The 14,689-nt window shown below is 33.5% G+C and overlaps 2 protein-coding genes across 5 annotated transcripts; one reads left to right on the top strand and one right to left on the bottom strand.

The window, feature by feature from the left end:
* Window positions 1-1,424: 1,424 nt before the first annotated feature.
* On the bottom strand, window positions 1,425-8,723 carry LOC111794873 (uncharacterized). 3 transcript variants are annotated; one of them, XM_023677048.2, is made up of 12 exons: window positions 8,439-8,723; window positions 6,321-6,439; window positions 6,121-6,227; window positions 5,953-6,040; window positions 4,202-5,252; window positions 4,045-4,099; window positions 3,866-3,947; window positions 3,613-3,693; window positions 2,954-3,046; window positions 2,801-2,850; window positions 2,260-2,377; window positions 1,425-1,710 (listed from the first exon to the last, which is right to left on the bottom strand). In XM_023677048.2, exons 1-12 carry the CDS (start codon window positions 8,617-8,619, stop codon window positions 1,627-1,629), a joined length of 2,109 nt encoding a protein of 702 aa, XP_023532816.1. In that variant the 5' UTR covers window positions 8,620-8,723; the 3' UTR covers window positions 1,425-1,626. The 3 variants fall into 3 exon arrangements, with proteins under 3 accessions (XP_023532816.1, XP_023532814.1, XP_086980394.1); XM_023677046.2 differs by having other exon boundaries at window positions 2,942-3,046; window positions 8,439-8,721; XM_087124268.1 differs by having other exon boundaries at window positions 2,942-3,046; window positions 6,321-6,485; window positions 8,439-8,574.
* Window positions 8,724-10,708: 1,985 nt separating this feature from the next.
* On the top strand, window positions 10,709-13,659 carry LOC111795405 (agamous-like MADS-box protein AGL19). Of its 2 annotated transcripts, none has more exons than XM_023677818.2 (8): window positions 10,709-11,183; window positions 11,327-11,534; window positions 12,435-12,516; window positions 12,687-12,751; window positions 12,873-12,972; window positions 13,044-13,085; window positions 13,158-13,199; window positions 13,302-13,659. In XM_023677818.2, exons 2-8 carry the CDS (start codon window positions 11,353-11,355, stop codon window positions 13,425-13,427), a joined length of 639 nt encoding a protein of 212 aa, XP_023533586.2. In that variant the 5' UTR covers window positions 10,709-11,183; window positions 11,327-11,352; the 3' UTR covers window positions 13,428-13,659. The 2 variants fall into 2 exon arrangements, with proteins under 2 accessions (XP_023533586.2, XP_023533585.2); XM_023677817.2 differs by having other exon boundaries at window positions 10,718-11,183; window positions 11,323-11,534.
* The last annotated feature ends 1,030 nt before the right edge of the window (window positions 13,660-14,689 follow it).

Here is a 14,689-nt window from a genome sequence, read left to right as displayed (position 1 = left end):
GGGGATATTTCCAAGCTTTGAAAATGACGGCTTTGATATTCCGGTGGTGAGTTTTGAGCCGTCCGATGTCATCGATTGCGTGGAAGTATAAATAAATAAATAAATAAATAATATGGTGGGTGGTGGAGGTGGCGGCAAGTAGTGGGTGGGGTCTACTTCACAGCTGTTGCTCTTTTGTCGTGTACTCGACGTTCCTCCAGACAGTGACGCGCGTTGCTGTGGTCCCCACTTTTTAAGATTTATAAAATACTAATTAATTAACCAAATATTCAAAAAAAGAGAGAAAAAAAAAGTGAGGGGTTTAAGGGAAATTTGGACGAGAGAGAGAGAGAGAGAGAGAGAGAGAGAGAGAATAGAGAGTTGTCAGAATCAGAGAGTGGGATCCACACCATCCCTGAGCTATCGTTTTCTTTGTTTCATCCGCTGCTTAAGATTTTTTTTTGTCCTTTGTTTTTCTCTTGCATTTCTTTTATGAATGTTCAAAAGTCAATCCTTTGGTTAATTCAAATTTATATTTCATGAAAATTTTGTAAGGTCAGCCAAGAAACAATATAAAGAAATGTCATTTTTTCAGATCGAAAATTTTTCTAATCATCACCGTATCAATTCAAGTAAATATCATTATTGATTTTTCACCACGTTAATGAGTCTTTGTATAATTATTTTAATTAAATTGAAACCAATAATTAAACAAAAAAAAAAAACAGGGGGGGGGGGGGGGGGGAGGGTAAGTATTGGAGATAATTTGATGGAACTGAGTCAAAGCAGTGCCCCGGGGCTTTTCTTAAAAAAGAAAATAAAAATAATTTAAAAGATTTAAATAATTTTATTTATAACCATCAAGATTATTCTATGAGAATATCTTGATTGTTTGTTATTAAAAAAAAAAAAAAAAAAAAAGAAGAAGTGGCATGAAATTCAAGGGTAGGAATTGAGAACTTTTCTAACGCATAAAGAATCAAACTAGAAATATCTATAAAAAGAAAAAATAAAAATAAAAATATTGAAAACCCATCAAATTTGAATCTCAGTTTCAGTACATAGAAGGTGATGAACAAATAAGTGGGTGGGCTATGGTAACAGTTAGATGAGTAGTGGGATTTTATGAAAAAGGAAAAAAAAAAAAAAAAAGTGCAACAAAATGATGGTGCTGTTGTAACGTACACAACAATCCAACCGCCCACCCATCACTTTGAATCACGAATACGTCTGTTTGTTCCCACATCCAAACTGCCGACGACCCTATTAAGAATCCCACGCCCCAAAATTGGGCCTTCTAATTCTCTGAAGGCCCAATTTCACAAGCCCTAAATGTCTTGTGGGCCGGGCTTTCATTCACACACACAAGTAACTAGTAAAACCCCAAAATTTATGATCTCTCCGTCTCAGATCTTAATATTCAGAAGAAAAAGATTTGAAGAGCCTAAAGAAATGGGAGTGGGGATATATATAAATATATATACAAAATGGAAAACTGTATCCAAACTCTCATAAAGGAATTAGGTTAGTCAACAGCATGTGGTGATATATGCTGTTAAGAAGACAACAAACAAACAATTTACAGGGAACAAAATTTAAATAAAATTAAATAAAAATGATTTTCTATCGATTCTGCAAAGCCAAAATTCACATCACACTGCACTTTTCCTTCGGTTTTGCGTCAGTCCTCGCGGAAGAAGATGGCGGGGTTTTTCCACTACTTTTAGACACCTGTAAAATGCAACCCCCTGCCTATTTTAAGTATTCCGGAAATGGGGTGGTTTATAAATATATAGACCTAAATTAAATATGCCTTTCTCTTTTGACTAATATATATTAAAGAAAAACAATTAAGACTGATAGTTCATGTAGAAAGTTATCTTACACCAGTTTAGTTTGGTTATATCAAATGGGACAAACATCTTTTAAACATAAATTGGAAGTTAAGAGCATTGATGGATAATTTTAAAGTTTAGAGATAATTTTAAAGTTTAGAGACCTATCAAACATTTATTAAAGTTTCTATACCTATTAGACATAATTTTGAAAATTAAACTAAATTGTAATTTAGCCTAGCATTTATCATTTGAAGTACATTTTTTTGCTAGTTTTCTTCACATGCTTGAAAACGTGGAGCAAATGCAGAAATAAATAAAACCACAACTATGGAAATCATAGGTGGCTAGGTCCAGATGGATTATGTCATAAAAAATAAAAAATTGATACTGAGGATCTATAGCATGAAGAGAAAGTATAAGGCCTACAACAAGAACAACATACCTGAGGACCCACGACCAGCCTTGAACTGCCGCCAGAAGATGGCTGCTGCACATTTTGTCGCTGTGGTTGTTGTTCAAACTCCTGTTGTTGCAGGGCTATTGCTAATTGCAGGTCAGAACTGCAAAATTTAAATACCATTGTAATCATCAGCAATCAGCTCTAGTCTGCAAAACATATCCGCTAGAATTTTAAATTAATAACTGACAATGAATTTGGCCAGTACTTGGAGTTTTAAGTGAATGTCTAAAACGCTGGAGTGTTTTTTCTCTTTGACAAGAACAATTGGGTATTTAATAAACTCCAGCTATCCAAATTATTATATGGTTCGGGAATGAAATCATGCAAAACAAGGATTGGGGTGGTGGGAATCACTTGTTTAGTTCCCTGAGAGATGAGCTCCCAACCAATGCGAATAAACACAAACATAAGAAAATATGTACTGGAAAAATAGCAATAACAAGATAGGAAGTGTTTTGCAGCATTCCTTTGCATGCTTTCGTAAAAAGAGTAATATACTAAAAGTAACGAGATAGAAAGTTACTTCAAATCCAATCCGGCATGTTTGGTGGCATCAATGCTTGCAAGATAATCCTGCAGCATGTACAAAATAGTCTTGGTAAATTGCTAAAGAAAAATATATCAGGGCAGTAAAAAATTGTTCAAATATATATATAACACAAACCGCAGTGCTTGCCATGGCATTATGTTCATCCCAAGATTCATTAGAATGACTTTCTACTTTGAATTCTTTGAAATTACCCGTCATAAATAAAGTATCTCCATTCACCTGCAAAATATTTGAAGTTATAAGTTGGATAGAATAATTAACAAACTGCATAAAAGCATAGTCCCGCTAGTACAATTGCAGGGCATGATTTGAGTTTAAGATTAGCTAAGAGAAATATCAAGGTGAACATATTAAAGACGATTCAAATGTATTAAACTATCATCTATGTGAGAGACCTCCAGTGGCTAAGGAGAATGCTAGGAAAGGAGGAAGAGTGGATTTGAGAAATTCTTCATGTGAAAGTTAGTAATGTGTTGGTCCTGCCTGTGTGGGTCCTAGTTAGTTGGGATGACTATTTGGAGTATTTTGTTGAGGATATCCTTTTGGCATTAGTCTCGTGAACAGAGGGTGGAGAGCTACAGAGCTCTTGAATCCTCCCTTGAACCGAAGTAAAATTTACTATTTCAATAATTGTCAGAAAATCTTCTATCATGTTGCTGTGATGTCTATTATTATTCTTTTAAGCAAAATTATTATTATTATTATTATTATTATATATTTTTAATGAAGTGCCCCACTATAAGTTATTTATGCTCATATAGAAAAAGTTCATTGAGAAGATTTACCTCATTTAGCTTTTCCCACACCAAATCAGGTTGATGAATGTAACCTTGGTCTGTAGCTAAGAGATAAAGCTGGCCATCAAGCTGAAGATGAGATGAGAAAAAATTGGTATTTATTGTTCAACTATAAGTATTTGGTTAGCAAAACCCACCATGGTTCAACTATAAGTAAAGCTGAAACCCACCAATGGTCAACGGCTCTGGCAGTCAAAAAAAAGAAAAAGGAAAACATGGTTCAATTTCAATTCTCGCTGACCTTAAACATGGTGCTGAAGTGATTATTCCGGAAAAAAACACAAAGTTCACGCTCTTTAAGTCCATCTTGTAAGGAGAAAAGGCTGCAAAAGCAATAACAATATGAGGCTCTACACAATACCAGTGAAATTAAACAAAAGTGTCCAGCAGAGAAATTGAGAACGATAGGCAAGAACCAACCCATAAAAAGTTAGCTGACTTGCATTGTTCTTTAAGAAATTCCTGATCAGCTCCCCTGATAACAATTAAGAGGCTTTTCCTGATAAGTTTCAAGGCAATAAATACAATATTGGCAAGTGGAAACATCATTAACCTTTATGATACAAATCACTTCTACCTTGTTTTGGACTAATTTCATCCTTTGCCGGTACATTTGGGAAATTTATTGAGCTTCCACAACCTTGTTCTGCAAGAACCACTTCACCTTCATATACAGGCTCTTGAGCTGCAAGAACCGCACTTCGTGCATCCAATATACATTCCTCTCCTTCATACATGGGCTCACTACCAACAGTTGAAGTCAAACCGCCAGGTACATCAACACATTGAATTTTACCATCTGCTGAATCTGTACAGGTAACAGATGAAGATAGGCCTGATAGTTCACTTGAGTCTTCCTTATCTACCGGTTTATGATCGACTGATTCAAAAGGAGCTGGCAAAGGGGTTTTATCATTCTTGTGAGAAATATCGTCAGTATTCTCATTCACCAATGAACTCTCTCTTCCAGAAATGGGATCAGTCTCAATTAATGTTTCATGATTGTCCAACATGTCAGGGCAAATCTTATGCCCTTCAGACTCAACAGTCTCAAGGGGCTTTCCCACATCAGCCTTCAACGGTGACGAGCTTACTTGCTCCTGTGATACGCCTTCATCATCACTCTTGCTCAAAGAGGTTCTGCAAGAATCTTCGATGGATAAACTGGGCTGCTGGTTAAGATTATTTTCTGCAGCACAAATGCCTTTTATTATGGCCTTCTCCACGGCATCTATGATTGAAACCTTTTCAGGAGATGGTTCCTCATCCAATTTGGTGGCATAAGTGTCCCCCACGGAATCGACAACACCATGATTATCCATTGAGATTGGTGTTACAGATTCAGACAATTTCAAGGCTCTCAACAACTCTGCCTCTTCTTCAAGATCCCCTTTTCTCATTCGTTGCTCATCAGAGACTGAACGAGGTGATTCATCAAATGAACAATTTTTCGAAAGACTTGGAGATGGTACTCCAAGCGTTGCTGTTGTTGCAGCTACAAAATCAATACAATCATCTTCAGGATTATTACTACATTGATCCTCCATGTGCTGTGTTTCCAGAGCAACAAGCTCCTCCATAATAGCGTTGTAGGATTTGGAACCAATTGCACTAGCAGTATCATGATCCTGCACACAGAAAGAACAGTAGGAAACGAAGTATATCCTTGAATTTAAGTAGGAAGGTCAAACCAAATGGCGGAATAAAGATAGAACTCTATTCCCACTATCAATAAAGGGTGGTCCGTAAACTTTTTCAATATATATATTTCAGTTTAAAAAATTGTAACAAATATATCTTTGTACCAACTGCCAACAAGTTCTAGGGTGGTGGCATATTAAGAAATAACAGCCTAGTAGGTAGCCTTGGAGAATCCAACATAGTTCTTTAGTGATCAAGTTCAGAGGATCCAAGGGACCAAAAGCCCTGTAGGCTACATTGCAGACATCTTGAATATCAGTCCAATGTTTACAACAATGGCTTCATTATCAGTCCAAACCTACCACAAAACCTTCATTACCTGCACTTCTATTTATTAAACAGTCTCCCCTAATTCTGTAATAATTCAACCATGGCAACCAGAGTTTGACCAACAAAAAAGGATTTTACCAAGAAATTTAAGATCCCTAATATAAAACCTTTTTTCTTTTTAAGTCATGGAAGTCTAGAAAAGGAACCAAATATATAAATAGACTTTCAAGACATTGATAAAGTCACATGCCTACAACTTGAGAATAGGAAGAATAAAAATCAACATAGAGCACAAGAAACTCTATAGTATTGTTAATTTAATTTATCTTAGTAATTAGAAAGAAAGTATATAAGAACCTGAGGATCAACTATCCAACCATGATATAGAGGAATATCCAACAAATCAAAAATGGCGCATTCTGGAGTGAATTCAAAATCATCAATCCTGCAAGTACAACATTAAACTTAGTTCAGAAAAAGACATGAAAACAAAAGGACTAGGAGAGGACTAAAGCTTATACCTACCTCCTAAACCTAATATTTACATCTATCCCTGTTGCTAGCCGTGGTAGCAGATCAATAGCATCAGCAATGTTCTGTTGTTGATTCTCAACAAAACCAGCATCTTTGTTCTGTTACCCAAAAAGAGTTTATATAAGAACTGAATAAGAAGAAAATGGGGTGAGAGAAATCTTTCAAAGAGTATAGAGAAGAAAACTATTTACATCAACATTACTATTTGAATCAATCAACCGTTCAGCGACCAGAGACAACAATTTCTCCTGCGATACTTCTGTTGCATCTGGACCCAGATTTAAGTTGTTCCGCAACAAGAGAACATTGCCTGCAACAGCCCCAACGTGAATAACCGAAGATGGATTTTTACTAGTCTAACAAAAAAAAAACAACAAAAGACACCAAATAGTGTACAAATAAAAGCATCTTAATAGAATGAGCATCCTTAGTTAACTGAATACTGCTATGAAACTAGTTTGTTTCAGTTTTCATCAATCTTCAGGTAGCTAACAACTTTGGAATTCTAATATCTATTGCTTGTAATATATCCAAGCCAGTAGCAAAAACAACCAAACTCAACATAAAAAAGAAGGTGCACAATATTCTGATAAGCCAGGCACAGCACATTGCACATATAATATTAGAATGCATAATTTATATTTATGGAAAAGTAAGCTATTTATTCATTTTTAGAGATTCTAGAGTCATAAATACGACTTCCTATTCTACTGAAAATAAAATCTATAAATGCAAGAGTAGAAATACTTCATTCAGAATGTTTGAAACATGAGAAATCTATGGTGAGATTTGAGAAGATCAACAGCTGGGAGTTCAAAACAGATCACAGATCCTAATGGACTCCAACATCTACCGACCCCCTCCTTTAGATTACTAGTAGCTTGAAGACAGCTCACTAGAGCCAGTGTAATTAACTGGTTTTTTTTTTTTTTTTAAAGATATGAGTGGAGTTTTTTCCTCAGCCTATAAATATGGCTGCACTGTATATTTTATCACAATTAATGAGAAAAAGGTTCGATGGTTTTCTCCTTCATTTTTTTATTGTTCTCTTCCTTTAAGAAGCAATTATAATTTGAAAACGTTGAGAGTATTGTTTGTCCCTAACTCCTGTTAATAACTAGTTAATTGTACAGTAAGCTACAGAGTTTGATCAATTTTGTTGTATCGGTTGAGTCTGTTAGCAGCACTAAGCTTTGTTTATTTAAAGCTTAGTCTATCCTTGTATTGTGCACTTGTGGTTGCTTAATAAAATAGACTCAAGTATTACATCAGATAGAATAAGTCCAGTTGTGTGGGCAATAGTTTACAAATCAGAAATTGAGAGGACAAAAGTAAAATGCCGAAGATACAGATCATTTACCCTCGTGTTTATGATCTGATATTTCTCCACAACTTCATATAATTTGAAATCAAAATAAGTTGTGGGCGATTTCCAATATTTGTTAAAATTCTATTCGTATAGAGAGACAGAATAAAAGGCTAGAATAAAATGGGAAGATTCTATGCGGTATCCTGAGGTTATTATTTAAAAGAAAGCTAATGATCATACAGAGTAAAATGGGAAGTTCTCGTGGATCAAAAGAATATCATACAAAATAATAATATTAATAAAAATAAAAATTCCAATGATCTAAAGAAAGATATTAAAAATCCTAAATACATTCATTTCAAATCTGTCTCGTTCAGAAATAGTTAAAAAAAAACTTTAAGTCATCTACCCATGAACGTTTTTGGAAAAGGTTGAAGGAAAACTGAAGTTAACTCCTAAAATATGGAAGAAGTGTGGGTCTGTTAGGACACTCCGGTCACCAAAATATTGAAGATGCTAAGTAATCAGGAAACGGAAAAGAGAGTGAGAGTAATAAACCCTAAAATGGCCATTACTATTCAATTTATAAATAAATCAATAGGCAGAGTGAATCAATGAAAAACAATCATACTACAGACGACTGAACGTTCGATCACCATTGACAAAAACATATTCCATAAGAGAATTTAGCATTGGCACAGACGGACTCGTTACGGCCCTCAAACATTCCGCGATCAGATAAGCACAAGTAAAACAGAAGAAGAACATAAATTCAACTCCAAATCTCCAATCCAATATGCGACTAATCCACCAAAAACCACCCGCCCACGCGATTACCTAGTCTACCGGAATCAAATTCAAAGAAGCAACAACAGGCGTCCGAATAGTTTCACGTAAAGGCAGGAAAAATGTGGCCAGAGCAGAAAACGATAGCAATCAAGAGTGAAACCCTAACATGCGGAAGATGGATAGATAGATAGATAGGGAGAGAGATGATTACATATGGCGAGGAGAGGGCATGGACCATTATCGTTCTGGAGAACAATAGGCGTAGAGCGGCCAAGAAATTGAATAGTTTTGGTCTTGTATAGGCATTCATTTTCCTTTTCCTTGGGCGGCTGCTGTTGCTGTTGTTCCAGGGGTGGATTTGGAGGGTCTTCAGAGGAAGAAGGCGACGCCATGAGCGATCTCTTAGGAATTGCAACCCCGTAGTTGCTCACTGTGTTTTTTTATACACACAAATGGTAAAAGGAAAGAAATGAGAGAAGGATTTGAGAATGTGGATTTAATTGCAATCCCTTTTTCATTTACTTTTCTTTGTTAAATTACGCGTTATTGCTCATTTTATAATTACAATAAATAAATAACCGAAACTTATCATAATTTTATATAAATAAAATATTTTAAACAATTTTATTACCTTTTTAATTTTAGATATTAAAATAATTTTAACTAATTAAAATTTAATTTAATTATCATTCACATACTTGTAAAGTAATAAATTTTAATAAATTAACCTTAAATAAATGAATTTAATAAAATTATATAAACTTTTTGTTCGATTTTTATCCGTTTGTTGTTAAAAAAAATTTTTAGCTTTTGTTTTGTTTGTCGTGAATTTTCCTTAAATCTAAATAATATTTTAATTATTTACTCTTTCCAAAATTTAATTAAATTTTTCGATTGTAATTGATCTTTAATTTTATTATTTTCTAACCTTTTAACAAACTAAAGCGAACATGGATTCGATGATGGCTCGAACAATATATGCATGTCTTGGTTAGGGGTTGGTTTGTAATTGTGCACGAACTTACTTCAAGAAATTAATATGAATACTTCCTCGTTAAGAAATTGTTTATTACTTTTGAATTACCTAATTTGTAATTACCTTATTTATCCTTTTTGGAATTTGTGTTGTACCATTTTAAAATGTATTTATTTTTTAAGATTATTTTTTTTAGCTAAACAATTGCATTTTTAATTATAATTCTTACTTTGTTGTTTTCTTCTTTAAAAAATATAATAATTTTTTAATTAACCTATAGTTATTTGATTTCTTAGATTTGAAATTAAAAAATAAATTATCAATTGAAGAAGCCAAATAAAGACGAGCTAGCTAGCTAGCTTGACTTATTGTTTCAAATTGTATCATGAATGCAGACTAGGGGTTGAATTGTAATTTCACACCAACCTACTTCAAGAAATATTGATCCCTTTTCCAGAAAAAATACATAAATATTCATACTTCCTTATTAAGAAATTGAATATTTCTGCATATTTCTCTCTTTATTCTCATTATTATTTTTTTAAATTGTGATGTACCATTTAAAACGCTATTTCTTCACAACCACCCACAAATTATATTTTTCAAAATTCCATTTAATTCAATCTCATAATTATTGTTTTCACTCTTAAAAATATATATTATCATTTTTAAGGGGCTAGATTCGAAACAAATCGACTTTATATGTTTCTTAATAAGTTTGATTGCTCCAAAGAATTTATTTGTGTTATACTTATCCGAAGCTCGTTTAATTATTAAAATTGTTAAATTAAATATTTTATTTATAAAATCTAATACTTTAAGTAATAATTAGTTGAGTAATGTTTGAATTAACGATAAATAAATTATTTTTTATAGAATATCTAACATAGATTATTAATTAAAAGAAATACATGAAAATATTCCATTAATTAAATTCGAAAACCAACTTACTTTATTAAAGGGAAACTTTGGATGCACCTTTTCTTTTTCTTGGTCCTTTTTTGTTCACAGTTTGTAAGAATGTTTGACTAATTTGATTTACATAATTAAAAACGTATTTGAAAAATAGTTTAAAAGGTAAAAGATTAATTTGAAGGCGACCATTTCTTTCAATTTAGGAGGCAGTCCTCGGATTTAAGTTAAATTAGCATATGGACCCCAAATAAAACAAACAAAATTTGGAAATTGGAAATATTGGAAATTGTTCTCCGTAGATTATTCACTTGCCAATAAAAAGAAATACAAAAATGAAAAGACTCACCAATCAACGAGGAAGAGGCACGTGACATAGTAGGACGATGTTCCCGACGGTCGACGTGGATGCATTCCATTGGTCCAGCTCAGAACCGAATCGTACGGAACAATAAAACCCATCAAAATTTTAACGTACGGAGCAACATTTGTTTAAACCCTCAAACGAAACAGCTTTTACGGTGCTCCAAATTTTAGCTGCAACCAAAACCCAACTGAAAAAATCCTCCCTTCTCTAAAACGGGCTTCTTAAGTTTAACCGGCAACCGACAGGAATGTTTGGTTGCTTCGACATCAAATGCCTCATTTGCCCCTCTAAGGGTCACCGCCATAAGAGGTTGTCAGTCACTTTGGCTACGTGTCACCACGTGAGCTGGTGGCACACTAACCCTTGTGCACCCAGATGTGAGGGAAAAAGGAAAGGAATGAAAGGAGAGTAAAAGGGGAAGCATGGAAATGGGTTGCATTTTATTCTGTTTGGTTTCTTTTTTTGGGAGGTTTATATTTTGTTTCCTGAGATTTCCCGAAAAAGAAAGAGATCAGGTTCTTCATCACTTCAAATTCTCTTTCTTCTTCTTCTTATTCTTCTTCTTCTTCTCTTACATTTCTAGGGTTCTTCTAAGCTAAACTCCACCTCCACTACATTCTCCTCCACAAGAAATCAAACCATTACTTCAATCCCTTTCTTCTCTCTCTTTTCATATCTCAACAAACCCACCACTTTCAGAGGTGAGCCTTGTAAAAATTTGATTTTGATCCATTTATCCAAATGGGGTTTCATTAAATTCTGTTTTGATTTCTGGGTTTTGATCAATTTTGTATTTTTCGTGAGATTTTTCTCCAAATCTGACCTTTATTGTTGAAAAAGGAAGCAACTTTGAGAGAAAGGAAAAGAAAAATGGTGAGGGGAAAAACCCAAATGAAGCGCATAGAGAATGCTACAAGCCGGCAAGTGACCTTCTCAAAGCGGAGAAATGGGCTGCTGAAGAAGGCCTTTGAGCTATCAGTTCTTTGTGATGCTGAAGTAGCTCTTATCATTTTCTCTCCAAGAGGCAAACTTTATGAGTTTTCAAATTGCAGGTACTTTTTTCCTTCCTTTATTTACAAAAACCTCTCTTCAAATCTCTCAAATCACCGTCCTTTTGGGGTTAATTCTTAATTAACTTGTGTGTTTGTTTGTTTTCTTTTGGGCACTGTCTATTTCCCGTGGCTCTTCTATTTCTTTCTCTCTTTGCAATCAAATTAGTACTGCCGTCCTTCTCTTATTTACCTAACTCCAACAAGATTTGCATTAATGGGTCACTGCCTTCAACTCATTTCAAATCTTTTTTACTGTTCTTCCTGATCTAGGGCTTATCTGGGGACAACATTATTTTGTTTGTTTCTTCTTGAGTAATTGAGGGTCACTTTGTAAATTTGTTTTTGAACAATTTTAGAAAATAAATTTTGTATATTTTCAATGTATGTTCATAATATTTCATGTTATAAACTTATTCTAGTTTTGTTGTATTCAACTGATGCATAATAATAATAATAATCATAAGGCTTAGAATCAAAAGTAGTCCTTAAAAGGAATGAAATTTCTCTATCTCCAAGGGTCATTCTCAGGCTTTGTAGATGAACAAAAAAAAAATTAATTTAAGCAAATGCTAGGCTATCCAAAAATAGGAAGCTATAAGAACTTTAATAGGGACATGATTAAGAACATTTAGCTTCAGAATCCAATGGGAGATCAAATTTCACGATGCCCCATTTGGTTATTTAATTCCACGCATGGCTTTGAAGGTCATATCCCAATGAACATGGGAAATCTTGGTCGTTCATTCTAAACTAACCCTTTGATTAAAGTTCCAATCTTTCCAATGAACAAAGTTTGAATGTGTGGTAATTGGATTATAATTGGATTAAAATGAGTAATTAATATTAAGGTCTAAGTTTGAATGTGGAGTTAATTTTGTTGTTGGGATGGAGATGTTTCAGTATGAACAAGACAATTGATCGGTATCAGAACAGAACCAAAGAAATTATGTGTACAAACAACCAAGGTTTAGAAGATGTGCAGGTTGGTTGATTCTCAATCACATTCATGTTTGTGGTTCCTTATAAGCATCGAAAATCAAACAGAAACAAAAACATATCTGTTTTGTTTTGTTTTTTTTTTTTTGTTTTTTTTTTTCATGTTTCATGTGTTTGAATTATCTGATGAACTGATGAATTTGTTTGGATTGGAAGTTGGAGAAGGAATTTGACTCATTTACCATGACTAAGAAGTTACAGCACCTTGAAGTCTGTAAAAGGTTTGAGATTATTTTGAAGAACACAAAAAAAAAAAAAAAAAAAAAAAAAAAAAAGTCTCTCCTATTTTCTTACATATTTATTAATCTACAAACATGCTCAAGCTCTCATGAAATAGTACAGAAAATTGATGGGAGATGGCTTGGATTTGTGCTCCATGGAAGAGTTGCAGCAGCTTGAAAGGCAAATTGAAAGAAGCTTAACAAAAATTAGGTCAAGAAAGGTACATTCATGTCTCAGATTCTAAAACATTTCCCCTTTTTAGATTTGTTCTTATTTTTGTTTCAATTTCAGTATCAATTACTAAAGGAAGAAATTACGAAGCTGAAGGAAGAGGTAATTTTCATTACATTATTTACATAAATGAATTAAAACTATTGGTGATTTGAATTTTGATTTGGTGAATAGGAGAAAATGTTGGTGGAAGAAAATGCAGCTCTCTTGAAAAAGGTTAAGCAATCTTTTTTGTTTTGATTAATTTCAATTTCCTTAGAACTGTTCCTCGTACAAATAATCCATAAAATTCAAACAAGAAAATGAATGTTTTTTCAGGTTGGAAGTGAGTGGAAGCACCAAGAAGAGACCATGGATGTTGAGACCCAACTGTTCATAGGGCCATCAGACAGAAGAGGCGGCAGTGGCTTCCTGTGTAGATATCTTCACAATCAACCCACTTAATAAAGACACAAGCTTTGTGTTGAACCCCAAAAAAAGGTGAGTTTTTTACATGCAGTATTAACACTAAAAGTGAAACCAAAAAAATTGGTTTCTGATAAAATGTTTGATTAAATACTGTTACGAGGAATCAAACTATCTGTATATTTAGGAAGTGTTCCTTGTCGGATAATGTTGTTTTCTACTTGGTTTTTCCATGTGGTTTCAGTGCATAACATGTTTGTGTTTCTCTTTTTATGGTTACTTTGCTTTTAAAAAAAAAAATGTGGAAATTTGGTGGTTTAATGAAATCATAATTAAGTTAAGTTAGGGTTATGGGCTTTTCTCTCCCATGTGCAGTATCGTACACAGAGATTGAATCTCCCAAAAGTTGAACCCTAATTTGGAAATTAGGATTTTACCCAAAATTGGGTGTCCTTCAGATTGATTCATTTGTCCCAAATTTGGTGGGATTCATGACAATGACCTCCACCAATTAAACCCTCAAATTTCTTCTTTATACATTAACTATTTTTTTTTTTTTCTTTCAAAACTATATATTATATCAGCTAAAATTAGTCTTATTACTTATAAAGCGATGTTCTGCTAAAATTAGTTACATTGGTTTAGTTGCCATCCAAAATGGGAGAAAAAAGCAACCTAAATTTATCCCATAATGGTCACCGAGAATGGTCACCAATTTAAAAGAATTGAAAATTACTATTTATACTAATAAATTAAGTGACAGGATTACTCAATTTTAGAAATTTCAAAATTAAGTATATTTTGATTGGAGCAATGATATGATAGGTTGAGTGACCTCTTGAAAATTTTATTAAAGTGTGAGTAAGGACGAACCATGTTGGAAAGAGGATAATCTTCACTTTAGAATCAGGAAATAAGATGTTGGAGAATGTCGGTCCATTATGTGCTATTCCGAATTTTAGGCCGGAATTCATTTTATCTATTAGATAATTTTTAACCGATTTTTTTGAGTTCAATATTTAGAATTTTAGGTTTTAAAATGCTGATTGATATTTTAGCTTAGAAACAAAAGTCTTTCAATTCCATCTCGTGATTAATAATTCTATAGTATTTGGCTCGTGAATAACGTTGTAAAATACTTTGTGGCCAAGCACACTAAACAACAAAGACAGAAAGTTGTTAGGATAAATTGTTTTTGATTACTTTGTTCGTATTCATAGTTTAATTCAAATTGAGCAATTGTTGTTTCTTTTCGATAGAGGAGAATACGAGATTTCGCATCTCAAACAACAGTAATTGAC

The sequence above is a fragment of the Cucurbita pepo genome, chromosome 5 (assembly GCF_057944985.1).
Source record: "Cucurbita pepo subsp. pepo isolate OVF chromosome 5, ASM5794498v1, whole genome shotgun sequence".
NCBI classification, from domain to species: domain Eukaryota; kingdom Viridiplantae; phylum Streptophyta; class Magnoliopsida; order Cucurbitales; family Cucurbitaceae; genus Cucurbita; species Cucurbita pepo.
Note: the sequence above shows the minus strand (reverse complement) of the source record. Positions and strands in the feature narration are given on the sequence as shown.